Raw genomic sequence first — 23,127 nt, 5'->3', positions numbered from 1 at the left:
GACCTACTAGCTACACTAACTGAAGATATTCCAGGAAACTCTTACACCAAATGATCCCCGTCGGCAAAATGTTTTTAAAAAACGTTCCTTCCTTATATCACTAACAATATCTGTATTTTTTGTCAAAGCCACTGCTGTTTTATTTCACATTAACATGCTTAGGCAGTTGAGAGTGAACCTTAAAATGGCCCAAACCTACCCCCACACACCAATGCCAGTGAGTGAATGCCGTTCGATCTTAAATGGTGGGAAACTTGGTTCAGTTTTTCATCTTGAAAAAAATCAGGTAGTTTCCAGCCAAGCCAGAGGTGCACCTGTGTCCAAACCAGACCTGGGGGTTCTCCCATCACCTGATAGCACATGATCTGTTTGGACATGACTGTAACATATGAGGATCACTGACACCTTACCAGTGACCAAGGGGATATGGAATGATCCATGGCTCTTTTTCAGTGGACTTCCCCCAGATTCCCAATTCTCTGCAAATAATAGCTGCTGTCATATAATTAGCCAAAAAAATGCAATATTATTAATAAACGAGAGAAACATCCTAATAATAAAAAATAAATTATATTGATGTTAAACTAACCTGACCTACTATTAAACGGTTTCTATTGCACATCTTCCAGCCAATCAGAATCGAGCACCAATTGATATATATATATATATATATATATATATATATATATATATATATATATATATATATATATATATATATATATATATATATATATATATATATATATATATATATATATATATATATATATCTTCTTTTTTATATATTATTGTTCTATAGTTTGCTCATGGTCTATAGTGCTTCTGAACAATATTTACAGATTATATTTTGTAAAGTATTTACAAAAAAAATGGTAATTGTACTGAAAAATATATATTTTTGTCACAAAAATATCTTGCAAATAATATTGCAATAAATTGTTTTGACTTTAGAACAGTTACATATACATTCATTTCAATATCATTATTTCAGTCTTTAAAATGTTATGCTTTTACTATTTCGTCACATTTCTATTCTTATTACAATATCAGTCCACCAGATGGCAGGACAATTCAACATTCATTGTTAGTCACCAGTCACCAAAATGTGCCTGAAGGCTCCTTGAGCAGAACCACATTAAAACCAGTCATAACTTCCTGTTTTGGCAGACAGAACTCACAACAATTTCCATTGTTTGTTTCAGTTGCCATCCCAGAGTTGTGATTATCCCAATCACTGCTAAACATCCAGCAGCCTTTGGTGGAATTCTCACCTCATGTGGCTAAACACTGTATTTGTGACTATATGTTTGCATTGAGCTTTCGACAGCTGGTAGCGATTCACAGCTATTTATAAAGGCATTATGTCAACATTGGTTTTGCTTGAATACTGAGGCTTTACCACACATGTGGTTAGTGATGCACAAGCAATAAACATAGCTTATCTCTAAACCAAATAGCTTTCTCATACCATCACACTCATTTAAAGGAAAAAAATTGTTTCATACAAACAAGCTTTATTTACAGTAATGGGTGGAGAAAATCACTACTCCTCCTGTATCAGAACATAGATTTTTTTCAATCACCATATACATTAATGATTATGAATAATGTCCGTGATTATGTGTTCTGCTCCAGGCACAAAAATGGCACGATAAATAACAAAAAAATTATTAACATTTACAAAAAATTGTTTAAAAAAAAATATAAACACCACAAATCAACATCCCCTTTTCTCATTTCCATGTTACTAACTTAGTCTGAGATTTAACAACACCCTAAAACGGTTCTTGCCATGAGGTACGGGACGATAGCTCAGTTTCAGAAAAGGCCAAGAGAAAAGGACATTGAAAAACATCTAGCTTGTGTTGTGATGGCTACGTTTGTGCTTTCTCTGGCTGTATTATCATCATCTTTGGCCTGAGTTTAGCTTCTTGTCGCACCAAGCCACTCTTTATGTGAAAGTGAGACATTCTGGAATCAATGTTCATGACTTTTACTGTCCTCAGATCATTAGCACCCGCACCAGAGGAATCCTCTCAAAGCTGACAAGTACCTAATTTATATGATATAAATACGTAGGTCAACAAATGCATAGCATTTTTCATGAAATAGCACTCATACGGAGAACATTAATCAATAATAATAAACATTTTAAAAAGTCCATTCTAGTCCATTTGGAGATGTTTGCACCTCTTTTTTTTATTTTTGCCAGGACCAGTCGTTAGTCATTTCCTGTACGGGCAGGTGTTTTTCCACGTGTCCGTTTCTGCTCTTGGTCTGCGGTGTTGTGCTTGTGTTAGATTTGGGCTCACTTTGAAAGCTGTCTTCATTAGACTGTTCCTGAACCGGGCAGCTGAAGGGTTCGTCTGTCCCGCCGTTGCTGCCCAGCGACGTCTGACTGACGTAGACCACGATGACCTCACCGCTGAAGTTCATCACCTGCCCGCTGGAGATAAAAGTAGTGTTGTTGTTTCCTGTCACCTGACCTGACAAAAATAGGCAACGCATCAGAAAAAGTTGCAGAAATAGTATGCATGATTTCCATTAAATAAATAAGCATTCCTTTCCTGGAGACAAATGAACACCTGTGTTATTTTAGTACCATTGATATACTATTATAGCTTTTGTTCATATTTTGAATGGTTTGTTGTTGTAATTTTACTTAAATAAAACAAATTTTATTTAAAGGGATAGTTCAACCAAAAATGAAAATTTTATGTTAATCTGCTTACCCCCCAGGGTATCCAAGATGTAGGTGTGTTTGTTTCTTCAGTAGAACACAAATGAAGATTTTTAACTCCAACCGTTGCTCGTAGAATGCATGTCAATGGGATGTTTTTCTTTTAGAGCCACTATGAGATTAAAAAAACACATAGACATACGAATCCATATTAAACCATGTGGCGACACATTGATGTCTTAAGACATGAAAGGATCGGTTTGTGTGAGAAACACAAACAGTATTTATGGTATTTTTTTTATTCATAGCAGACAAATCTCATCTAATATTCCCAACACCATTACTTCCGCCGAAGAAGGTCAAAACCCAGCACAATCATAGATATATATATATAGAATCGTCATTAGTGCATGCGTGGATCTGTCTAATGAGGCATCTATGTACACATATCTATGATTGCGCTGTTGTTTTGACCATCTTCTGCGGAATGGCCGTAATGGCATTCTCGAATCTCATACTAGATGAAATTCGTCTGATATGAGGTAAAAAAAAAAAAAAATACCATAAATACTGTTTGGTTTTCGATGAAACAGATAGTGTCGCCACAGGGTTTAATATGGATTCGTATGTCAATGTGTTTTTTACTCTCATAGAAATACACCCCATTGACATGCATTATATGCGCAACGGTTGGAGTTAAAAATCTTCATTTGTGTTCTACTGAAGAAACAAACACACCTACATCTTGGATGCCCTGGGGGTAGGCAGATACACATCAAATTTAAATTTTTGGGTGAACTATCTCTTTAAGCTAGTTTCTCATTTCTCATTGGGGTTTCTTATAATATATTTTATTCTTAGTGCTATGAAATCAATTAATCACAATTAATCACATTTGACATAAAAGTTTGTAAATGTTTGAGTGTGTATGTATAGATAGGTATATATATATATATATATATATATATATATATATATATATATATATATATATATATATATATATATATATATAGTCACCTAAAGGATTATTAGGAACACCATACTAATACTGTGTTTGACCCACTTTATCCTTTAGAACTGACTTAATTATAGGTTAATTATAGGTGGCATTGATTCAACAAGGTGCTGAAAGCATTATGCAAGCCCGTATTGATAGGATAGCATCTTGCAGTTGATGGAGATTTGTGGGATGCACATCCAGGGCACGAAGCTCCCGTTCCACCACATCCCAAAGATGCTCTATTGGGTTGAGATCTGGTGACTGTGGGGACCATTTTAGTACAGTGAGCTCATTGTCCTCATTTTTGACATGGTGCATTATCCTGCTGAAAGTAGCCATCAGAGGATGGGTATATGGCGGTCATAAAGGGATGGACATGGTCAGAAACAATGCTCAGGTAGGCCGTGGCATTAAAACAATGCTCAATTGGCACTAAGGCCGGAGACACACTACAAGCGTGGTGTTTCTGCTGCGTGTCAGCCGCGGGGCAGCTGCCTGGCATTTTCTCTGTCATTGCACACCAGAAGCGTGTCTGACGCGGCGCTGCTGCTGCTATTAATGTACAGGGAAGCCCTATACTTCATGTTAAATATAAATATATTGCCTATTGATACAGTAAAGACAACATCAGCAGTAGCCTATTGGCCATTATACATATGGTACTGACGGCAAAATAGGCTACAGAATATTTCGTTCTGTATTGACAGGTTTAATATTTCAAAATCGATAATTATGTTGTTTTTTATTATTACAATTAGGCCTATATCTGCATTTATGTTAATCTACAGACTTTCAAACATTAAAATGTCATTTATTAATATGTATTTGTGTCAAAATGGCTTATAAACATGCTATTTTGCCTAGAAACGCTTCCAACACGCTCGCGTGTTGCGTCAAAAAAATAGGCGTCTCTTCTACTTGAAGCATGCACGCGTTTTCCGCGCGACTCGGACCGCGCGTGTGACGCAGGCAGTATGCAAGCTCTAACCGGTTAACATGGGAGCCGAAATAAAAACGGACACGCCACGCAGCCGAGACGCTCACGGCACGCTTGCAGTGTGTCCCCGGCCTAAGGGGCCTAAAGTGTGCCAAGAAAACATCCCCCACACCATCACACCATCACCACCACCCTGCACAGTGATAAAAAGGCATGATGGATCCATCCTTCTCATTCTGTTTGCGGCAAATTCTGACTCTACCATCTGAATGTCTCAACAGAAATTGAGACTCATCAGACCAGGCAACATTTTCCAGTCTTCAACAGTCCAATTTTGGTGAGCTCGTGCAAATTGTATCCTCTTTTTCCTATTTGTAATGGAGATGAGTGGTACCCGGTGGGGTGTTATTCTTCTGCTGTTGTAGCCCATCCGCCTCAAGGTTGTGCGTTTTGTGGCTTCACAAATGCTTTACTGCATACTTCAGTTGTAACGAGGGGTTATTTCAGTCAAAGTTGCTCTTCTATCAGCTTGAATCAGTCGGCCCCTTCTCATCTGACCTCTACCATCAACAAGGCATCGCCCACAGGACTGCCGCATATTGGATGTTTTTCCCTTTTCACACCATTCTTTGTAAACCCTAGAAATGGTTGTGCATGAAAATCCCAGTAACTGAGCAAATTGGGAAATACCGGCACGTTTGTGCACCGGTTCACCGACATTCAGTTTGGAGTTCAGGAGATTGTCTTGACCAGGACCACACCCCTAAATGCATTGAAGCAACTGCCATGTGATTGGTTGATTAGATAATTGCATTAATGAGAAATTTAACAGGTGTTCCTAATATTCCTTTAGTTGAGTGTATATATATATATATATATGATTAATCGATTTCACAGTACTATTTAGTTCATGTTTATTTTATTTCAAGTAATGGCATATTTTATGGTTTTTAGATTTGGCTAACAATATTAACCCTTACTAACACTCCTGTAATTTAAACAGGAATATCAAGGCAAAACATTGCGCATATTAATGTAACCATATTATTTAGTCACATATGCAAACTGCTTTAGTCTTGCGTGTGAATACACTGCATGTTTAGTGGTCTATTACAAACTGGAGGCTAATAATGCCACGTAAGCACTGACATGGCAAAAAAAGCTGTTTTGTGTCAGTCCCTTTTGAGCAACAAAACAGCTTCCTTCCACTTAAAAATTCAACATAGGCAGATTATAATGGTTCCTTTTTTTCTCTCCGAATATACACACAGACTATCAATGACTCACATTTCACACATCTTTTAGTCATTTTCTGCTGGTCCATAATGGACCCTACTCCCACTCTTTGCAGTGGCTGCCTGCCATATTTTCACAAACACGACTTACTGGAATGCACATGACCTGAATGTGCTTGTTCTAATTATTGCTACAAGACATGAGGCTTTATTGTATAGTGTTCAGGTTACTCTGTATTTGCATCAGAAATTACTGAATAATATTAATGAACTACTTCTGTATACATTGTGTAATTCCTTTGCAGAGATTTAATTAATAACAGTAGGATGGAATACAAGTAAAGCAGACACTGTGAAATAACGTTATTGAAATGGAAAAATTTATTGTGTCAATACTTATGATTATAAATCATCTAAATAATAAATTTTATAAAATTTAAATATTTAGGTGGTGGTGGAATTACTTGGGTTATGCAATGTTTTAAAAATAAAAAAATAAAATAAAAAACAGTAATATTTTTAAATAGATTTTTAAAATAGCTTTTCTATTTTAATACATTTTAAAATGTATTAATAAAATTTATATTTTTACATTTATTGCTGTGACAAATCAGAATTATTAGCATGATTACTCCAGTCTTTAGTGTCACATGATCCTTCAGAATTAATTCCAATATAATGATTTTCTGCCCAAGAAACATTTCTTATTATTATTATCAATGTTGATTTTTTTATTGTGGAAATAGTGATACATTAGAATCAGAAGTCTGTGATGAAAACATTTATATTTATTTATGTATTCATTAATTTAGAGATGCACCGATATAAATTTCTCTGCTAACAGCGATGGCCGATTATTCAGAATGACTGTCGATACTAAGTTTCCTTTTTCCAAATAATGCTGCAAACTAGGGAACCCTCTCATTTGGTACACTATAATATTAGAGGTTACAACTAAAAACAAAGGTATTATATTCAGCTGCTATTTATTTTCAGATATAATAATTACACTCAAATAAAAACTGAAATGTTTGTATAAAACTAGTAGGTTTTATATGCACTTGTCTTTATGGCAAATTTATTCAAACATAAGTAACCATAAATAATCTTCTCTAGTGTTTTTCATAGCTAACTAAAGAACTGTGAGCATTGCAAATCATTTCTGAGGTAAATGTGACGGTATGTGAAATTGTTTATAAGCTGTTTTATTGACGTCTTTCCGCGGTTAAAACATTGATTGAGTGATGACATGAGACATGATATATTTCAGTAAGTTGTACTGTATCTTTCAACATTTGATGTTCAATCATGTTTTTCAAGATATAATCGGGTTGCTACTTTATCTGTCATGTCACATTTAAGAGTGCCATTTATTGTTTAAATTATTTGATAAAATGGACAGAATTGAAAACGGAGGCTTTGTTTCTTATCAGAAGTAACAAAGCAAAAAGCTCTTTTTGATTATTGGATGGAAGGCAATAGAAATGTTTGATTTAGCAAAAAAAGCAGACCTGTCAACCTTGGCTTTAAAGGGTTAGTTCATCCAAAAATGAAAATTCTGTCATTAATTACTTACCCTAACGTCGTTCGACACCCGTAAGACCTCCGTTCATCTTCGGAACACAAATGTAGATATTTTTGTTGAAATCCGATGGCTCAGACAGGCCTTCATTGACACCAATGTCATTTCCTCTCTCAAGACCAATAAAAGGCACTTAAGACGTTGTTGCAAAGTTCGTCTTACACTATAGTGGTTCTACAATAATTTTATGAAGCGACGAGAATAGTTCAATCACGTGACATTGGCGATCCGAATCATGAATCGATACACTGATTCATAACCGTTTGAATCTTTGTTTTGAAATCGGCCCATCACTATATAAGTCGTTAATGAGTTTTTTGTTTGCGCATTAAAACTATTCTCGTCACGTCATAAAATGATTGTAGAACCACTGTAGTCAGATGGACTTTTAACGACGTCTTTAGTGCCTTTATGGGTCTTGAGAGAGGAAATGACATCTGTGTCAATGAAAGCCTGTCTGAGCCATCGGATTTCAACAAAAATATCTTCATTTGTGTTCCGAAGATGAACGGAGGTCTCACGTGCGTCAAACAACATTAGGGAAAGTAATTAATGACCAAATTTTCATTTTTGGGTGAAATAACCCTTTAAATATGGGTGATTGACATGGGGTCAAATAGAGCTTGCTTTAACGTCACTATTTTTTAATTGTTAATGCGTTATTGTTGTGTTAACAGTATGAGTTGCAGTCTGGACATGTTTTTCCACACTTTTAACTGACTAGATATAATTGGCCCTGATCATTGGCTGTTTATAAACACTTGGCTGATAGCCGATAGTGAAAATAATAGCTTTTATCGGCTGTTACCGAATGTTGGCCGATACATTGGTGCATCTCTGATTTAAAAAAAAAAACAAATAATTATAATTTTTATAGAATTATATGCTATAATATTATTTATATAGTAATTTATATAGCTACAATTATTTGTAAACAAACACACATATAATTAGGACTGTTTTCTAGCACTTTTAAAGACTTTTTACGTAGGGATCCAGTGATCTAAAAATGTGTAAATCAGTGCAATACATCAGGTGATACAATTTTGGCCATGTGTTTCATGATCAAAGCACTGAAACCAAAATGACTGCAACACTGTGCATTTTTGACCCACTATTACTGAGGTCATGACTTCAATCGTTTCCAGGCTTTCATCATATCACGCTGTTTTTGTCCAATTTGCTTGTAAATCTGGCATTAAACGTTCTAAATGAGTTCAACAGAATCCTGTGTACTGGACTATGAGGCGACAGCTTCAAATACCTCAGATGCTCAGACAACTCTTCATTTGTTTTGTCAAAAAATGTTCACGTGTTAATGTCTTACCAGATGTGAGAGCGGCATCTGAGCACTGGTTCTGGTACTCCTGGTCTGGGTCAGACAGTTTGTGGTCCTCACTGTGGATCAGTGAAAGGCCTTGGTCATTAGCGCTGACAGATGACAAAGGAGGAACGGTGGTTGAGTCTATGCTGCAGCAACAAGGTTCGTTCTGTCTATACAGCCCGTCGACCACACCGTGGTCCCCGTAGACACCTCTCATCTCTGACATGGCTTCCTTGCCAGCAGGGCTGCTGTAGTCCAGATAGAGTTCCTGCGAGCGCTGCAGATCCACAAAATCGCAGGCGGGCAGGCCGTCCAAGGAGCAGCTCTCACAGAGCAGAGGTTCTTTCAGGCCCATAACCTGCACATTTCCGGTGACATCCCCTGTCCTGCAGGAGCAGCATGACGCCAGGCCCGTGGCGACCAGCTGACTGCAGTCCTCGTTCTCTCCCACCTCTATGGGCTCCTTCATGATTTCACAACTGCAAGAGCTGCCTGACAGCGGGGACGACGGTCCACATCCGGAGTCCACGCTGGAGCTCCCCGACGCGGTTTCGGCTCGGTCCTGGAACTGTTCTTGGTCCATGCAGGTCGACATTTCTGGGATGGTTAATTCGGTACTAGGACACATGATCAGGGACTCCGGAGGTGTTCTTTCTTGGCATATTAAAGGGTGAGTTTGTAGACCGTTTCTACAGCGGTATGAAGTTGTCACAGTTTCCTACAAGAAAGTAGGATTGGTAAATCTTTATCCATCGCTAGGTTTTGAAACAAGTTTTCAGATATTATTACTTACCTGTCGACTCCTACTTCCTTTCAGGTTTTGGACGCAGGTGCGTAGATTTACTGTGACGTCAAAGAATAAGCTTTAATCAACAACATAGACAAGAATCTACTACAAAGTGTAGCAAACAAATATGACCCTAAACAAAATTTACCTGAGAGGAAGCTCAGCTTATCTTTGTAGCAAAACAAGAAGAGAACGACCAGAGAGACCACGATGATGACTGAGAGGATGGCCACCAGCACCCAGGGTGTCATAACTGTGGAAGTTTAGGAGGTTTATTCATTAGACCGGTCTGTGAAGATTTTAAGTTATTCAGGTCATCATAGAGGGCCTAGTAAAGTTTGTCTCTGTTCTGTTGCACAATCACATTTATTGCTATTGGATGAAAGACAAAACTGCTTGAGCAACAAAGAAACACATCCAGACTAATCCTACCAGACATTACAGATATCATGAAATTAAAAATGAATACAATTAATCAGTACTTTTACAGTTTTTCTCAGTCGCTTTGGTACATTTCTCAGATCAGAATTGAAATTCTCAAAACTACCTGTTCAATTCTCACATCATTGTGTCAGTTGTGCACATCAAAAAAGCAGTTTCTCATTTCTTTGAACAAGTTGCAAATGCTTTGGTACATCCATGCAAATGATTATGTACAATTCTCTGTTGTTTCCTACATTATCAGTTGCTTATGTCATGTTGATCAAAATGTATTATATTGGGTCTCTGTTAAATAGTCTCACCCGCCACAACATTTAGGCACAAGCTCATAGCATAAGTCTTTACACGTAAAATGGTTTAACAAGTTATCATAATATGTCAAGCTTATTTCTATACTTTCTATATTTCCATTAGACTTTTTTCTAAATCTGTCCTGAAGTGGTAAATTGCTCCCAGGTGAATCTTGACTTTCTCCAACGAAGGTGCTTCTCATGAAACATCAACTAGCAGGTATATATATATAGTTCTACAGCACCGCATGTACAGTTTTTCCTATGTTCACATTTCTTCTTTAGGTTTTTTGTGTGCTATTCAGTGCTGTCTTTTCATTACTGTATCTCAATGACATGTTCTGTCAATAAAATTCAGTACAAACAGTAAGCGTGTAAATTTGAATCTTTTCCATTTTCTTGCAGTTACACTCAAACATACATTAAGATGTAACTTACAATTGACAATAATTGTCATCAAAACTTTAGCCATAGTTTCCATCAGAACATCCCTCCAGAGTAAACTGTTATATTAACAACATGACTATGAATTTAAACAATTTGACTTGTCTTATCTGTACACAATGACACAAGGACTTGTCATTCTGATGGCACTGACATGTTCATTGACAGATATTTACTTTTGAGAGATGAACTAAAGATTTTGAGTAAGAGAGTGGCTTTTGCAGGTTATCCATGGTGTTTTGCTATTTGTACAAATTGTTTTGAGAAATGCACTTACCGTTTTGAAAACTGTGAGTTTGAAAAAACTGAGAAAAACTGTAAGAATTTGTTGCATTGACTTCCAAAAGACGAGACATCATTTCCCAATATTACTGGTTTTACTTAGCCTAGAAATCTAAACGCACCCTAGCGGCAGCACAATTAATCTGCTCGCAAGTGTCGTCTAGGAACTCTCTATACCCTTCTGAGCTGTATTCCCCTAACTCTTGCCGGACCAATCACATCGTGTATAGAGTCGGTGGGCGGGGCCATAAGGACGACGGCCGAGTTGCGATTGCATGCTTCTAGTAAACACAGAAACTGGCGAACGGCGGCGGTCTTTCGAATCAGCTTTGACCGCGATTCTGGAAGACTTGGAGTTAAGCTTTTCTCTGAGAAAAGAACAAAGAATGGCACTGAAGTCATTCTTAAAAAGGGAAGATGTGTTCGGGGTTTTGCTGACCGGATACGGCGAATGTTTAATCTATCAACAAGCTGTTTCACCTTCGTTGCTCTAGTTGGTGGTAGCGCTATCCTATCGCATGCAGAGGGAGTTTGAAAGACAACCGTTTATCCCGCCCCTTGGATTGAGCCCTGTCTATGGTGAGTTTCCAGACCAAACATCTTGATGTGGGTCTGGCTTGTCAGGCTAGGTTTTACTCTATTTTGATCAAATAATTGCAGCTCTGGTAAGTATAAGAGACTTTCAAAAATATATAAAAAAATCTTATCAAGCCCAAACTTTTGAATGGTAGTGTATAATTCAATAAACATTGTATATAACCTACCAGGAGAATGGAGTCCACACACTACATCTGTCTTGGGACTTCCTGGCTGTTTTTCGGTCTTGCTGATAGCTTTACAACTGGAAGAGAATTAGACATATCAATACAGGACAGCCCAATAGCCTGGCCTCTTTTGGTTTGATCAGTCCAAATATAATCTTCTGAGTTCTAAGAGCAACCACAAACGAAAGAAAGAAAAAGGGCTCCTTCTAGGGGAAGTGGTGGAGAAATTAATCATAATACCACAGTGCGGTAAGACTGCGGGGGCTTTAAAAAATGACAGAGCATGCCTGAGACCTTCCCCAGACAAACAACGCCTGTGAGAATGAGAGCTGTGACTTTGCAAATGAGTCCTGTTAAAGTATAGACCGGCGTGTGTGACTCAGAGGACAGGCATCTTTGTGGTATACACTCCCTACTGTTTTATTTCTATTGAGCCGTTATCGTATCGACTTTTTAACCTTCGATAGTGAGACATACTCACTCTGTCCATTTCTTGCAGGATTCGATTGATATGGAATCTGAGAAAAATCCAGGTAGACAAGTCACACAGGAAGCTCTGCCGGTCTCTAGAAATGAAGAAAGAGTGATAAAGGATTATAGATAGAGAGACAGACATATCACTTAGACTCAAATGTCAAATTTATATAGATAGATAGATAGATAGATAGATAGATAGATAGATAGATAGATAGATAGATAGATAGATAGATAGATAGATAGATAGATAGATAGATAGATAGATAGATAGATAGATAGATGATAGATAGATAGATAGATAGATAGATAGATAGATAGATAGATAGATAGATAGATAGATAGATAGATAGATAGATAGATAGATAGATAGATAGATATAGCCTATAATCTACAGAAAGTAGTGGGATGCCTTTTAATTTTAACTACAGTGTAACTAATGATGAATTATAAACTACACTGTGTCCACATTCATTTCTGTGAACTGTATTATGAGGTTCATTTCCATTTGGCTCTAAACCTTGTGCTCAAAACCACGGAGCTGGAACAGCCACTGATTTACTGCACTCTCAATTACGGGTACACTTCATCTATGTGTAAAGCAAATGATTAATGTCTCCCACTTTAAATTTACTTTAAGTTACTAAAGGGATAGTTCACCCTAAAATGAAAGTTCTGTCATTATTTGCACACCTCCATGTTTTTCATGTTGTGAACTATCCATTTATGAGTACAGATTCACCAGAATAAAGAATCATTCTCATTTGCCCATTAACCCGGATCAATCAAATCAAAAATTTAATCACCACAAAGCTTTTTTTGAGTCATCACAAGCTCTTACCACCAATCACAACTCCTTCTCCTGCAGGACATTTTTTAATGGCCTCACAGTATTCGCAGTTGATCAGAGAGCAGTGGAAGCCCTGCTTGCACCGACACGGTTCAGCCGCGGTGGGGTTGTGTGGACGGGTGCGGTTAAATCCTTTACCTGCAGAGGAGGATTGGTGGCAGGTGTTAAAAAAATGATGCAAAATTAAACCATTTTCTTTCTTTAAACACATTATGTGACACTGACCCACATCGCAGTACTTCTGAGGAATACACTTGGTGTCACTGTTCCAGTCCGGCTGGTAATGATCAGGGCCACAATCACGACATATCGTGCTGGAGCTGCCGTCACAATGGTCCAACACGTATTTTCCTGCATTTAAAGGAAATCTTGCTCAACTATAAATGTCAAATAGGTTTGCTGTTTTGGGCATTGAAAAGGTCAGTGAATATATATTGCAAAATATGGTATTCAAAAATATTTGGTAGAAGGAAGTCATTGTAGGTTATAGTTTATGTGGGTGTATATAGGCCTCTTCCTCTTTCTCTCATCCTTCTGCTTTTCAAGTGGGAAAAAACTGCCGATTTAGACCTGATCTTGGTTTTCCCAGACATAAGCTTCACTCACACATTTATTTTCACCATTAAATGAATGATGAAACGGAATGTTTTATAGTGTGTTCTCCAAAGTGTAATTAACCAGTCTGTATTTGTGCTCACCTGGTTCACATTTTCTGCAGCACTCCCCGTTGTTCTCATACTCGTTCTGTTGGCAGCTAATGGCCAGTCCTGCCTGAAATTAAAAGTTAAACAATAGTTAAACAAATATGATGGTGCTAAAATTCTTGCGATGTTCCTCATTTGCAAGTCACTTTGTATAAATAGCATTTGCTGAATTAATGAACATGTCCCATCAACAGCAACAAAGATTATTAAATCTTTAACGCCAACATTTTTTAAAAACTTTCACAAAATTTGAATGGCCCCCAGAATATTTTGTTGTATGAATATCTAAATATGCAAGGCATCGAAATAAGCCTCTGCATTAAAACAAACAATAAAGTGTTTTATGAAAGCTTTATGCATTCTATTTTATGTGGGATGTTTCATAAAACATTTTGAGCAAGTTATTGAACATTTTTTTCTTCCAATAACTACATCCAGATCGGATTCAGAAGGATGATCAAAACATAGATGGAGTTGATCGAGTCCATCAACACCCACAACAATTGAAGTGACATTTTGACATTTCATTCATTAACATTAGGCAGTTTGATTTATATGCTTTTTAACATTGAATAACGCATTATTCTACATATGCATCTGTTTACACATACTATCGCTTGTTTCTGCATCTTCTTCACATATATTTTGAATTTGATCAGGATATTCTGTACTCTTTAAGAATATGTGTCATTTGACTGGGTTAACCCAGCCTGATCTGTTGGCGATTTGATTTCGCCCGGCAACTCAATCTGGAAACCCACATTCATTTCTACTGCTTCTGTTACACTTTTGCGGGAACACAATCACAGACTTGCTTATCCACCTGGCAACTTATAGGCGTTTAACACGATGACAGATAGAGAAGCGATGTGTCTTTGCCGGTTGATCACGTCTCTTGTGTTCTGATTGGTTGAAGGACTATCCAATTGCGTACATTGTTGATCACGCCTCTTCTCCAGTAGAAAATACAGAGCAGACTCCCCAGACCAATGCTCAGTCTTAAATTGAGCCTTGTCTGGTGATAGTCAGACAAATGTGTCCTAGCACCCCCTACAGGATAACATTGAAAACATGGAAAACGGAAATTTCCGCCAATGGCAGGGAAGCGTTGTCTCGAGAAATTATGGAAATTTCCATTAATGGCAGGGAAACAGTTGATATTTATGCTGCCTTCCCGTGCTATCGCAATGATAAATACTAGTTTCTTAGTAAATACTAGTTTCATATACTGTGTCCCAATACGCCTACTTATACTACGTCCTAAAATTATGTACTATTTTTGTGAACAAAAAGTATATACTTTTGAGTGTGAAGCAGAAGAGTATGCAAGTTTTGGGACATACTACTTTGTCATCTTAGTCGCATCTCTGTCGCTTAGTTACGTGCATCTCATCTGCCGTCAATCATCATCACAGTTTAAATCCTCCACATTCAGTTTAATTTTCTACCGTATCGAAGAGAAATGTAGCCGCACGTTGATCTGCCATTCGTAGGTCTTTAATGCAGATACTACTCTCCTTGTGTGTTTTCATTTTAAATATAATGATGCTTTAAAAAGTGACTGGCTAAACGTCATTACAAAAGTTCACAATGCTGCTGCAGGTTAAACGCTGATAGTTGGTCACTCAAACCCTTTTTAAACCTCTCTACTGTCGGACTCGCACATCCGTCATGTTTGTTTTTTTACCCTTTTTTATCTACGTTTGCAGTTCTAATTGAAATCACGTCAAATTCGCAATGGGTTGTGGGCAATATCAGTCGTTATAGAGTGTGCGTCGATCTGTACTCCGAATTCTGACCGGAAATAGTAGACCATCCGGGTATCTTTGGCATACTCTTTTCAACATTCTGCGATTTGGGACATACTAATTCTTATTTAGAATACTTTTTTGTTTGGATAGTATGCGAATTGGGACGATGGGCTAGCTTAAAAAAAATTGGACATGAACGCCCCTTCAAGTTAAAAATTGAATGCGATGAGTTTGTAATCAAGACTAGGAATTAGGAAAATCAGATCCGGTGTCATCAAAACAAATTACAGAGCAATAATCCAAATCTTTCTGTTTTATATTACATCTACATGTGTTAATTTTTTTAAAAGAAAATTAATACTTCAGCCATAACAGACTTCTTTAAAAAATATGAAAACAATCTTTTAAGAATGTTATTTGCTGATATTTTTTACCATTCTACAGCAATCTTCAATTTTCTGAGCCAAGGGGTCCTTTTTAGACAAGTTTCATTTGAACTTTGAACAGTCAATTTATTATTTAAATATTGTAAAAAGGCATTCTTAAAAAATAAAATAAATCATCCAATACATGCCAGTTGGTTATTTCATAATTCATGCAATGGCATTCAGGCATTTTAAAATGTGGCTTAACCATTCAAATACTTTTTGGGGGTCATTGTACCTCTAGTCTGCAGGGTGATACAGTAACTCAAAAACTACATAAAGTTTGGCCCGTTGAAACATTGGCTCTCACAATGAAAATCTTCAAGATATAATGATCATTTGAGTGCATGGTAAAAGCATCAGGGAATGAAAGAGAGGGTGGGAGTGTGTGTGTGTGTGTGTGTGTGTGTGTGTGTGTGTGTGTGTGTGTGTGTGTGTGTGTGTGTGTGTGTGTGTGTGTGTGTGTGTGTGTGTGTGTGTGTGTGTGTGTGTGTGTGTGTGTGTGTGTGTGTGTGTGTGTGTGTGTGTGTGTGCGCGTACGTTTGGGGGGGTATTGCCCAACTCGGAGAAAGAAAAAAACAAGAAGAAAAGCAAAAAACCCACCCACATCCCTCCAGATACCACAAAGGCATTCCTCGGTTTAACAGCAGGGCAGAATTAAATGCAATCCTTTAATTCAGCGCAAATCTTACAAAATTCGGCCGTCACTCATTTAAAAGACAATAAAAAAAGAAAATAGTGCCAAGCTCAGCATATGGGCTCTCGGTGGAGTTGGAAAGCACTTGGCTGAAATACTAGGAGCTTCATAAATAGGTAGAAATAATGCTTAAATAAAAAATAATAATAATGCACAGCACTGTAAAAAATAAAATTATTTTAAATCAGCACCACTGGCAAGCCCTTAGTTTTCTAGCCAACATATACAATATTATATAATAATTCATTTTGAAATGCGAAAAATGGAAGTGAAATAATGTTCGTTGGGGACTACAGAAGATGATTTATGAAATATGAATGCTCTCTTTATCTCTCCAAAACAAGGACTAAATTTTTTTCCTATGTGACCAGGATAAATGGATTGATACATCCTCTCAGAAAAATCTTTGGGTATCATGGAAATTCATGGGGAAATAATCCTTATCAGATTTGTTGATGACAACAAACTTCGTCAAAACAAGTAACTAGTGCAGAAAAATCAGGAAGAAAAACCCAAATTTATTCAAATGATGAAAAGGCCCTTTTACATAACTCAATATTAAACAATGATATTTACTCTCAGGTTCTTATGACCTTATCACCTTTCAATTTGAAACTCGCACAATAAATGAAATACTTGAACTTTGAACATAATCTCTCCTTTGTTTCTGTTAAAATGTTAAACATAGTTCAAGATGTGATTCTGAGGTTTTTTCGACCACTGCTGAAGAACCAAAAGGCCTTTTAATGGATTTGAGAAAAAAACGCAGGAAACCAAAGGAATGTTTAGAGTTAATTTCTGATCCTACATTTGAATGTAAGGCTATACTCATGCAACACAAGATATTTTCATTGACTAAATATATAAGATTATGGTCAGTGACGCCCTGAAAAATTACATGTTAGAAAATATGCACCGGACACGGCAAAATCTTTTCTCACAGGATTTCACTATTTTGAGCTATGTCGATATATGCCTGATGAAGGTCATGAGACTGAAACGTTGCTAATAAAAAGTTTTTTGATTTTTTGCAAGTGTGCGGGATTTCCTTTTGTTTGTTGAGCTGCATATGTCAAAAGCAGTTCCTTCAGTTGCATTGCTTTGCATTCATTCTGTTTATGAATAAAACAAGAATGAGCCTTAGGTAACAAACATAAAGCTATGCTGTGTTACTGTCTAAAAAAAGATTTAAGTTAGTTTAACAAAATACTTGTCAAGTCCATCATCTGAAAAAAAAAATACTTCTCCATAGGCCTGTATGGAAGGTTGAAAAAGAGGTAAGCACCATTTCCAGAATTAAGATTCCAGATACTGACATTTTCTTTCATAACTCTACAACCTGGCAAACACAAGTTCAGGCCTGTGTCTATGTGATGCATCAGAAAACATGTTAAAACGTTTGACCAGATAGTAGCCTACATTAGATAACTCAGAAAGACAACTGAGTGAATGAATGAATATAAGCTTTGACAAAACAAAACAGATCAGAAAAATGTGTGCTCATTTCACAAACCAGAATATGTTGTAAAATTCCAATATTTTCTTAATGTTTACATGGGGAAAAAACATTTCACTGCATCCTGTAGCATAATGAAATCAAAAAGGTTATATGTAAATGCAGTTTTTGAGCTGGAGTTTTACACAATTCCTGTACTGATAATTTACATTTGATAAGCAACAAATTTACATTTGGCAGAACAATCCAATGATTCCTTATAAACAAAAAACCCAGACACTTCACTGTGGTTAAAAAGACCATCCAAAAACATGAAGAAGAAAAAACAGAATTTCATATTCACAGAGTTCCCCTCCCTCAAATTGTGTAACAATTCAGGGAAAAGTGCAGAAAAAATATCTGACAGAAATCTGCTCATGTCTGGGAACGTGGGAAGGAAAGAGTTTGGATATGTCTCAAAACGTAGTGAGATAGCATTTTGGGGCCATCGTGAGATAATTGCAGCCCCAAATATGTCTATTCACTTGTGAGACAGAGTAGCCAACGTTACATAGGGATGGAATATCCAACTCATTTCAGCAAAGCATTTTTTCAAGCAGTTCATGAACCGGTTTAAAACAAAACGATTCGTTATTAAATATAGTTTACATTATCATAAGTATAGTTAGTGCATAACTTGACTGGGTAAAAATCTATTTAATAAAACCAAATCGTTTCGTGTGCGTGTTGATAATAATTGTCTGTTAATAAAGTCACACATTTATTTGCATTGTTTTATGTGTAACATTTTCTCCATTCGCCTACTTACTGTGTGCACCCTATCAGCCAAATCTTCACTCCAAGAGCTTCTACATTACCGAAACTCGGCATTTTACTACGAACTGGACATTTCCATCCAATCTGACACGAGAACCGTTTGGTCCGATTCAGTCAGAACCGGTTCTTAAGATTCACTAAAAAGGTCCGACTCAAAAGTCGTTCGCGAATCTTACAGCGAATAATGTAGCCTACACAAACCATCTTCGCAACAATGTGCTGAAATTAATTGAGTGTGATAAGGCAATTTGCCATTGTGATATGGTAGGCTACTAAAAAACGTTTCCAGTAAACAGAGTGCAAAATAATATTTTCCAGGTCACATTAAATTCCCTTTTAATAAAGCCGTGCAAAAAATGAAGTTTGGTTCATTCGCAAAAACATACCTGCGTGCATAGAGCAAGAACGAGGTGTGTGATCCATCCTTGAAATATCCAACTAGCTGAAAAAATCACTCTCATTATTCTAAACTTTAAAACAGGTCTCTATAATCTCAGCTTCACTGTTGTTAGGTTCCAGTGATGATCAGCAGACGTCTGTGCGCTCTGGGATAAAGGGATGAAACTCCAGACTGCTGTAGCCTAGTTCATTTCCAGAGAGCATGTCCCATGATGTTCACTCACCCACGCCTCTACTGCAGCTCTCCCTGTGTTTTCCCCTGCACTACAGTCATGTGGAAGATCTTCAGTTTCTTACACGCTCCTCCCAGTTCTCGTAATCAAAGCAATCCACATACATAGCCTATACAGCATGGGTAACATTCATAACAAGACAATCACGGTTGCACTTATTTTACAGTGTATTTACAGTGTAGCCTACTTGAATGTACTGGGTAAAAAAGATGGGTTAAGATTAGGTTTAAGTTAAGTTATTACCCAATTATAGCTGAACAGTAGGCTACTGTAAAAAAAATAAAGTGCCACCACAATCCCTGTCTGTCATTATCGCCCAATTCTGTAACCTTTAAGGTGCGAAGTGCAGTGATGATTAAAGAAATCATAGATGATTATAGGAAATTATACTTTTGCCCATTAATCAAAAGTGTATACGTGCAGAGCTCAGTACTGTATGCAATGCACTTGACTTACCAGTCCATTTTCAATGTGGTGAATGAACCTAAATTTATATCAGTCATGATTTCTGACGAGTGACCATATTTTGATTACCAAAAACCAGGACACTTGGCTCGGCAATAAGTTTCTTGTAGATTGCCCTATAGTGCCGGTCAAATTTAATGGCCCAATGAAAAATAATGAAAACCAGGACATTTTCATCACTTTATAAAAAACAGCCAGGACAGGACTTAAAAACAGGACGTTTAGTCACCCTAACATACACTATATTGCCACTATATTTTGGGACGTCTGCCTTTACATACACATGAACTTTAATGACATCCCATTCTTAATCCGTATGGTTTATTATGGATTTGTCCCACCCTTTGCAGCTATGCAGCTTCAACTCTTCTGGGAAGGCTTTCCACAAGGTTTAGGAGTGTGTTTATGGGAGTTTTTTAACAATTCTTCTAGAAGTGCATTTGTGAGGTCAGGCACTGATGTTGGACGAGCAGGCCTGGCTTGCAGTCTCCACATCTAATTCATCCAAAAGTCAAGATCTTCCACACCAAACTTGATCTTCCATGTCTTTAGGAGCTTGGTTTGTGCAGAAGGTAGTCATGTTGGAACAGGAAGGGCTTCCAGTGGCGGCATGCTTTACACCAATGCATCCGACACTTTGCATTGCCCTTGATGTAAGGCTTACACACTGTTCTTAAGCTAATTTGAAGGTCACACGAAGTTTGGAGGTCTATAGCTATTGACTCTGCAGAAGGTTGACGACTTCTGTGCACTGTGTGTCTCAGCATGCGCTGACCCCGTTCTGTGATTTTAAGTGGCCTACCACTTCCATTTTTTTAAACAATGTAGTATGTAGTAGCCTATACTGCTGTTTAAAAATATGTGAGTGTATACTAAGCAGAATTTAAAGGGTTAGTTCATCCAAAAATAAAAATTGATGTCATTAATGACTCACCCTAATGTCGTTCCACACCCGTAAGACTTCCGTTCATCTTCAGAACACAGTTTAAGATATTTTATATTTAGTAAGTGTATGCTGTCCATGTCCAGAAAGGGAATAAAAACATCATCAAAGTAGTCCATATGTGACATCATAGGGTTAATTTAAATCTCTTGACCCATCGACAATAAATTTTGGTCCAAAAATAACAAAAACTATGAATTTATTCAGCATTGTCTTATCTTCCTTGTTTGTGTTCAATCCTCAAATAAAGATTCAAACGGTTATGAATCAGTGAATCGATCAATGATTCGGATCGCCAGTGTCACGTGATTTCAGCAGTTTGGCGCGCGATCCGAAGCTGATTAACAACCGTTTGTCTGCTCTGTGACAGCAGCAGCATTTTGACAAACACGGCCAGGTCGCAAAACGAGAGAAACTGAAACTTAAGTATCGATATTTTCACGTTGGTATCGATCAATACCGATACCAACGTTGGTATCGATATTATCGATATTAGTTTCGATCGCCCACCTCTAGTTTGAATCTTTATTTGAGGATTGAACACAAACAAGTAAGAGAAGACAATGCTCAATAAAGTCTTCGTTTTTGTTATTTTTGGACCAAAATGTATTTTCGATGCTTCAAGAGATTCTAACTAACTAACTAACTGATGTATGGACTACTTTGATTATGTTTTTATTTCCTTTCTGGACATGGATAGTAGCCTATAGCATGCATACACTTGGATACGCTCTCTGACTAAAAATAAAATATCTTAAACTGTGTTCTGAAGATAAACGGAGGTCTTATGACATTAGATGAGTCATTAATGACATCAATTTCATTTTTGGGTGAACTAACCCTTTAATAAGCAAGTTTGAACATTGAGCCTCTTCAACTTACTGTTTACTATGACAACCTCCATCTTTTGTGCATTAAATGTTTATAGGCTTCTGCTTTTTCCATTAATTTCAGTAAATAAAACATAATTTCCCCTGCAAAATGCACATTTTCCTCAAGCTCATGTTTGCAAATATTCAAGAGTTACCTAAATCATGTTTCTGACAGCCCTGTCGAACAAAACACTGATAAGGAAACTGAGAATTGTAAAACTATCTGGTCCAGGACCACAAAACCAATCTGGAGAAAAAGTGCAGAGGAATAAGATATAGGTAAATGATGAATGTTTTAGATGGTCCACTAGTGTGTGACCTCTCTGAGCAGGACACTCGATTTAATGTTAACTGTCAATTGTTTGCTTGGAATTCTTATCTTGCTTTAACTGTCAACTCATAATTGCTCACTTGGCATCTGTCTGAGTGGGTAAAAGGGGCAGACAGCCATGCTTTCGGGACATAGGTGGGGGTGTTGAAAGATTGAAAGAAGAAGATTGTGTTGAAAGAAGTTTCACTTATTCACCATCCTCTCGCTTTCAAGCACAAAGGTGCCGTGTCTGTTCCTTTAAGCCATCGCTGCCTGCTTTGAATAACAGTCATCAGTAAAGCTCAAGGGCATGTTTTGGCATCCATGCGCTCTCCTCCATGCACCCACCACACCATCCCACATGCAAATCAGGTGTACTTGGTGTCCTCAATTCCTGGAGGCTTTTCAAAGCTGCTATGTCAGACAGTTGTAGAGATGTCATAATAGACCGATTGTTCTAGTCTGAAAACAAAAACACTCACCCAACCCAACCTGATGTGAATATGTTATGATTTCTTAACTTAAATTCATTCTTGTATTTTTTTAGGGGGTCAGGGTGATGGATGATATCCTGATATTATAATGAAGGAAAAAAAAATCTAATTTAAGGAATTAAATGCTTAAAAAGAAAACCATAGTTTGATAACAGCGTATCATATGCACGCCAAAATGAGTTTTGGCGTATACATTCCACGACATTGCACACTCGTACTATTTATACGCATTTATGTGTGATCGGGTTGTTTTGAGAGGGAAAAAAAAGCTTCACTGCTTTTTAAAATCAAAGCTGCGTGTGCAACCAATATAAAAGCATACAACAGAAAATGACCACTGTGAGGGCATCTTAAAAGACACTCATGACTGTGTCAAGGTCAGTAAGTCTCTTAAAATATGAACAAATGTCATATTTTGGTTAATCATAATTGACAAACTCACAATTATTAATTCAATAAAATGTAA

The 23,127-nt window shown here is 37.2% G+C and overlaps 1 protein-coding gene across 1 annotated transcript; it reads right to left on the bottom strand.

Annotated features, from left to right (window-relative positions):
- Positions 1 to 1,497: 1,497 nt before the first annotated feature.
- On the bottom strand, positions 1,498 to 19,586 carry tnfrsf11a (tumor necrosis factor receptor superfamily, member 11a, NFKB activator). Its single transcript, XM_067434378.1, has 10 exons — positions 19,332 to 19,586; positions 13,795 to 13,867; positions 13,322 to 13,447; positions 13,088 to 13,234; positions 12,254 to 12,338; positions 11,773 to 11,849; positions 9,700 to 9,804; positions 9,558 to 9,607; positions 8,768 to 9,482; positions 1,498 to 2,489 (listed from the first exon to the last, which is right to left on the bottom strand). Exons 1-10 carry the CDS (start codon positions 19,404 to 19,406, stop codon positions 2,203 to 2,205), a joined length of 1,740 nt encoding a protein of 579 aa, XP_067290479.1. The 5' UTR covers positions 19,407 to 19,586; the 3' UTR covers positions 1,498 to 2,202.
- Between the last annotated feature and the right edge of the window lie 3,541 nt (positions 19,587 to 23,127).

This window comes from Pseudorasbora parva, chromosome 24 (assembly GCF_024679245.1).
Source record: "Pseudorasbora parva isolate DD20220531a chromosome 24, ASM2467924v1, whole genome shotgun sequence".
Lineage (NCBI taxonomy): Eukaryota > Metazoa > Chordata > Actinopteri > Cypriniformes > Gobionidae > Pseudorasbora > Pseudorasbora parva.
The sequence above is the reverse complement of the archived record's forward strand: the minus strand, read 5'-3'. Positions and strand labels throughout refer to the sequence as shown.

What these genes read in the sequence shown, in the direction of transcription:
- tnfrsf11a (XM_067434378.1), bottom strand. Translation starts at nt 19,406, where the DNA reads ATGAGAGTGATTTTTTCAGCTAGTTGGATATTTCAAGGATGGATCACA. An exon ending in TCAGAAGTACTGCGATGTGG is followed by an intron (nt 13,235 to 13,321) that starts GTCAGTGTCACA and finishes CCTCCTCTGCAG; the next exon opens with GTAAAGGATTTAACCGCACC. An exon ending in TCCTGCAAGAAATGGACAGA is followed by an intron (nt 11,850 to 12,253) that starts GTGAGTATGTCT and finishes ATTCTCTTCCAG; the next exon opens with TTGTAAAGCTATCAGCAAGA.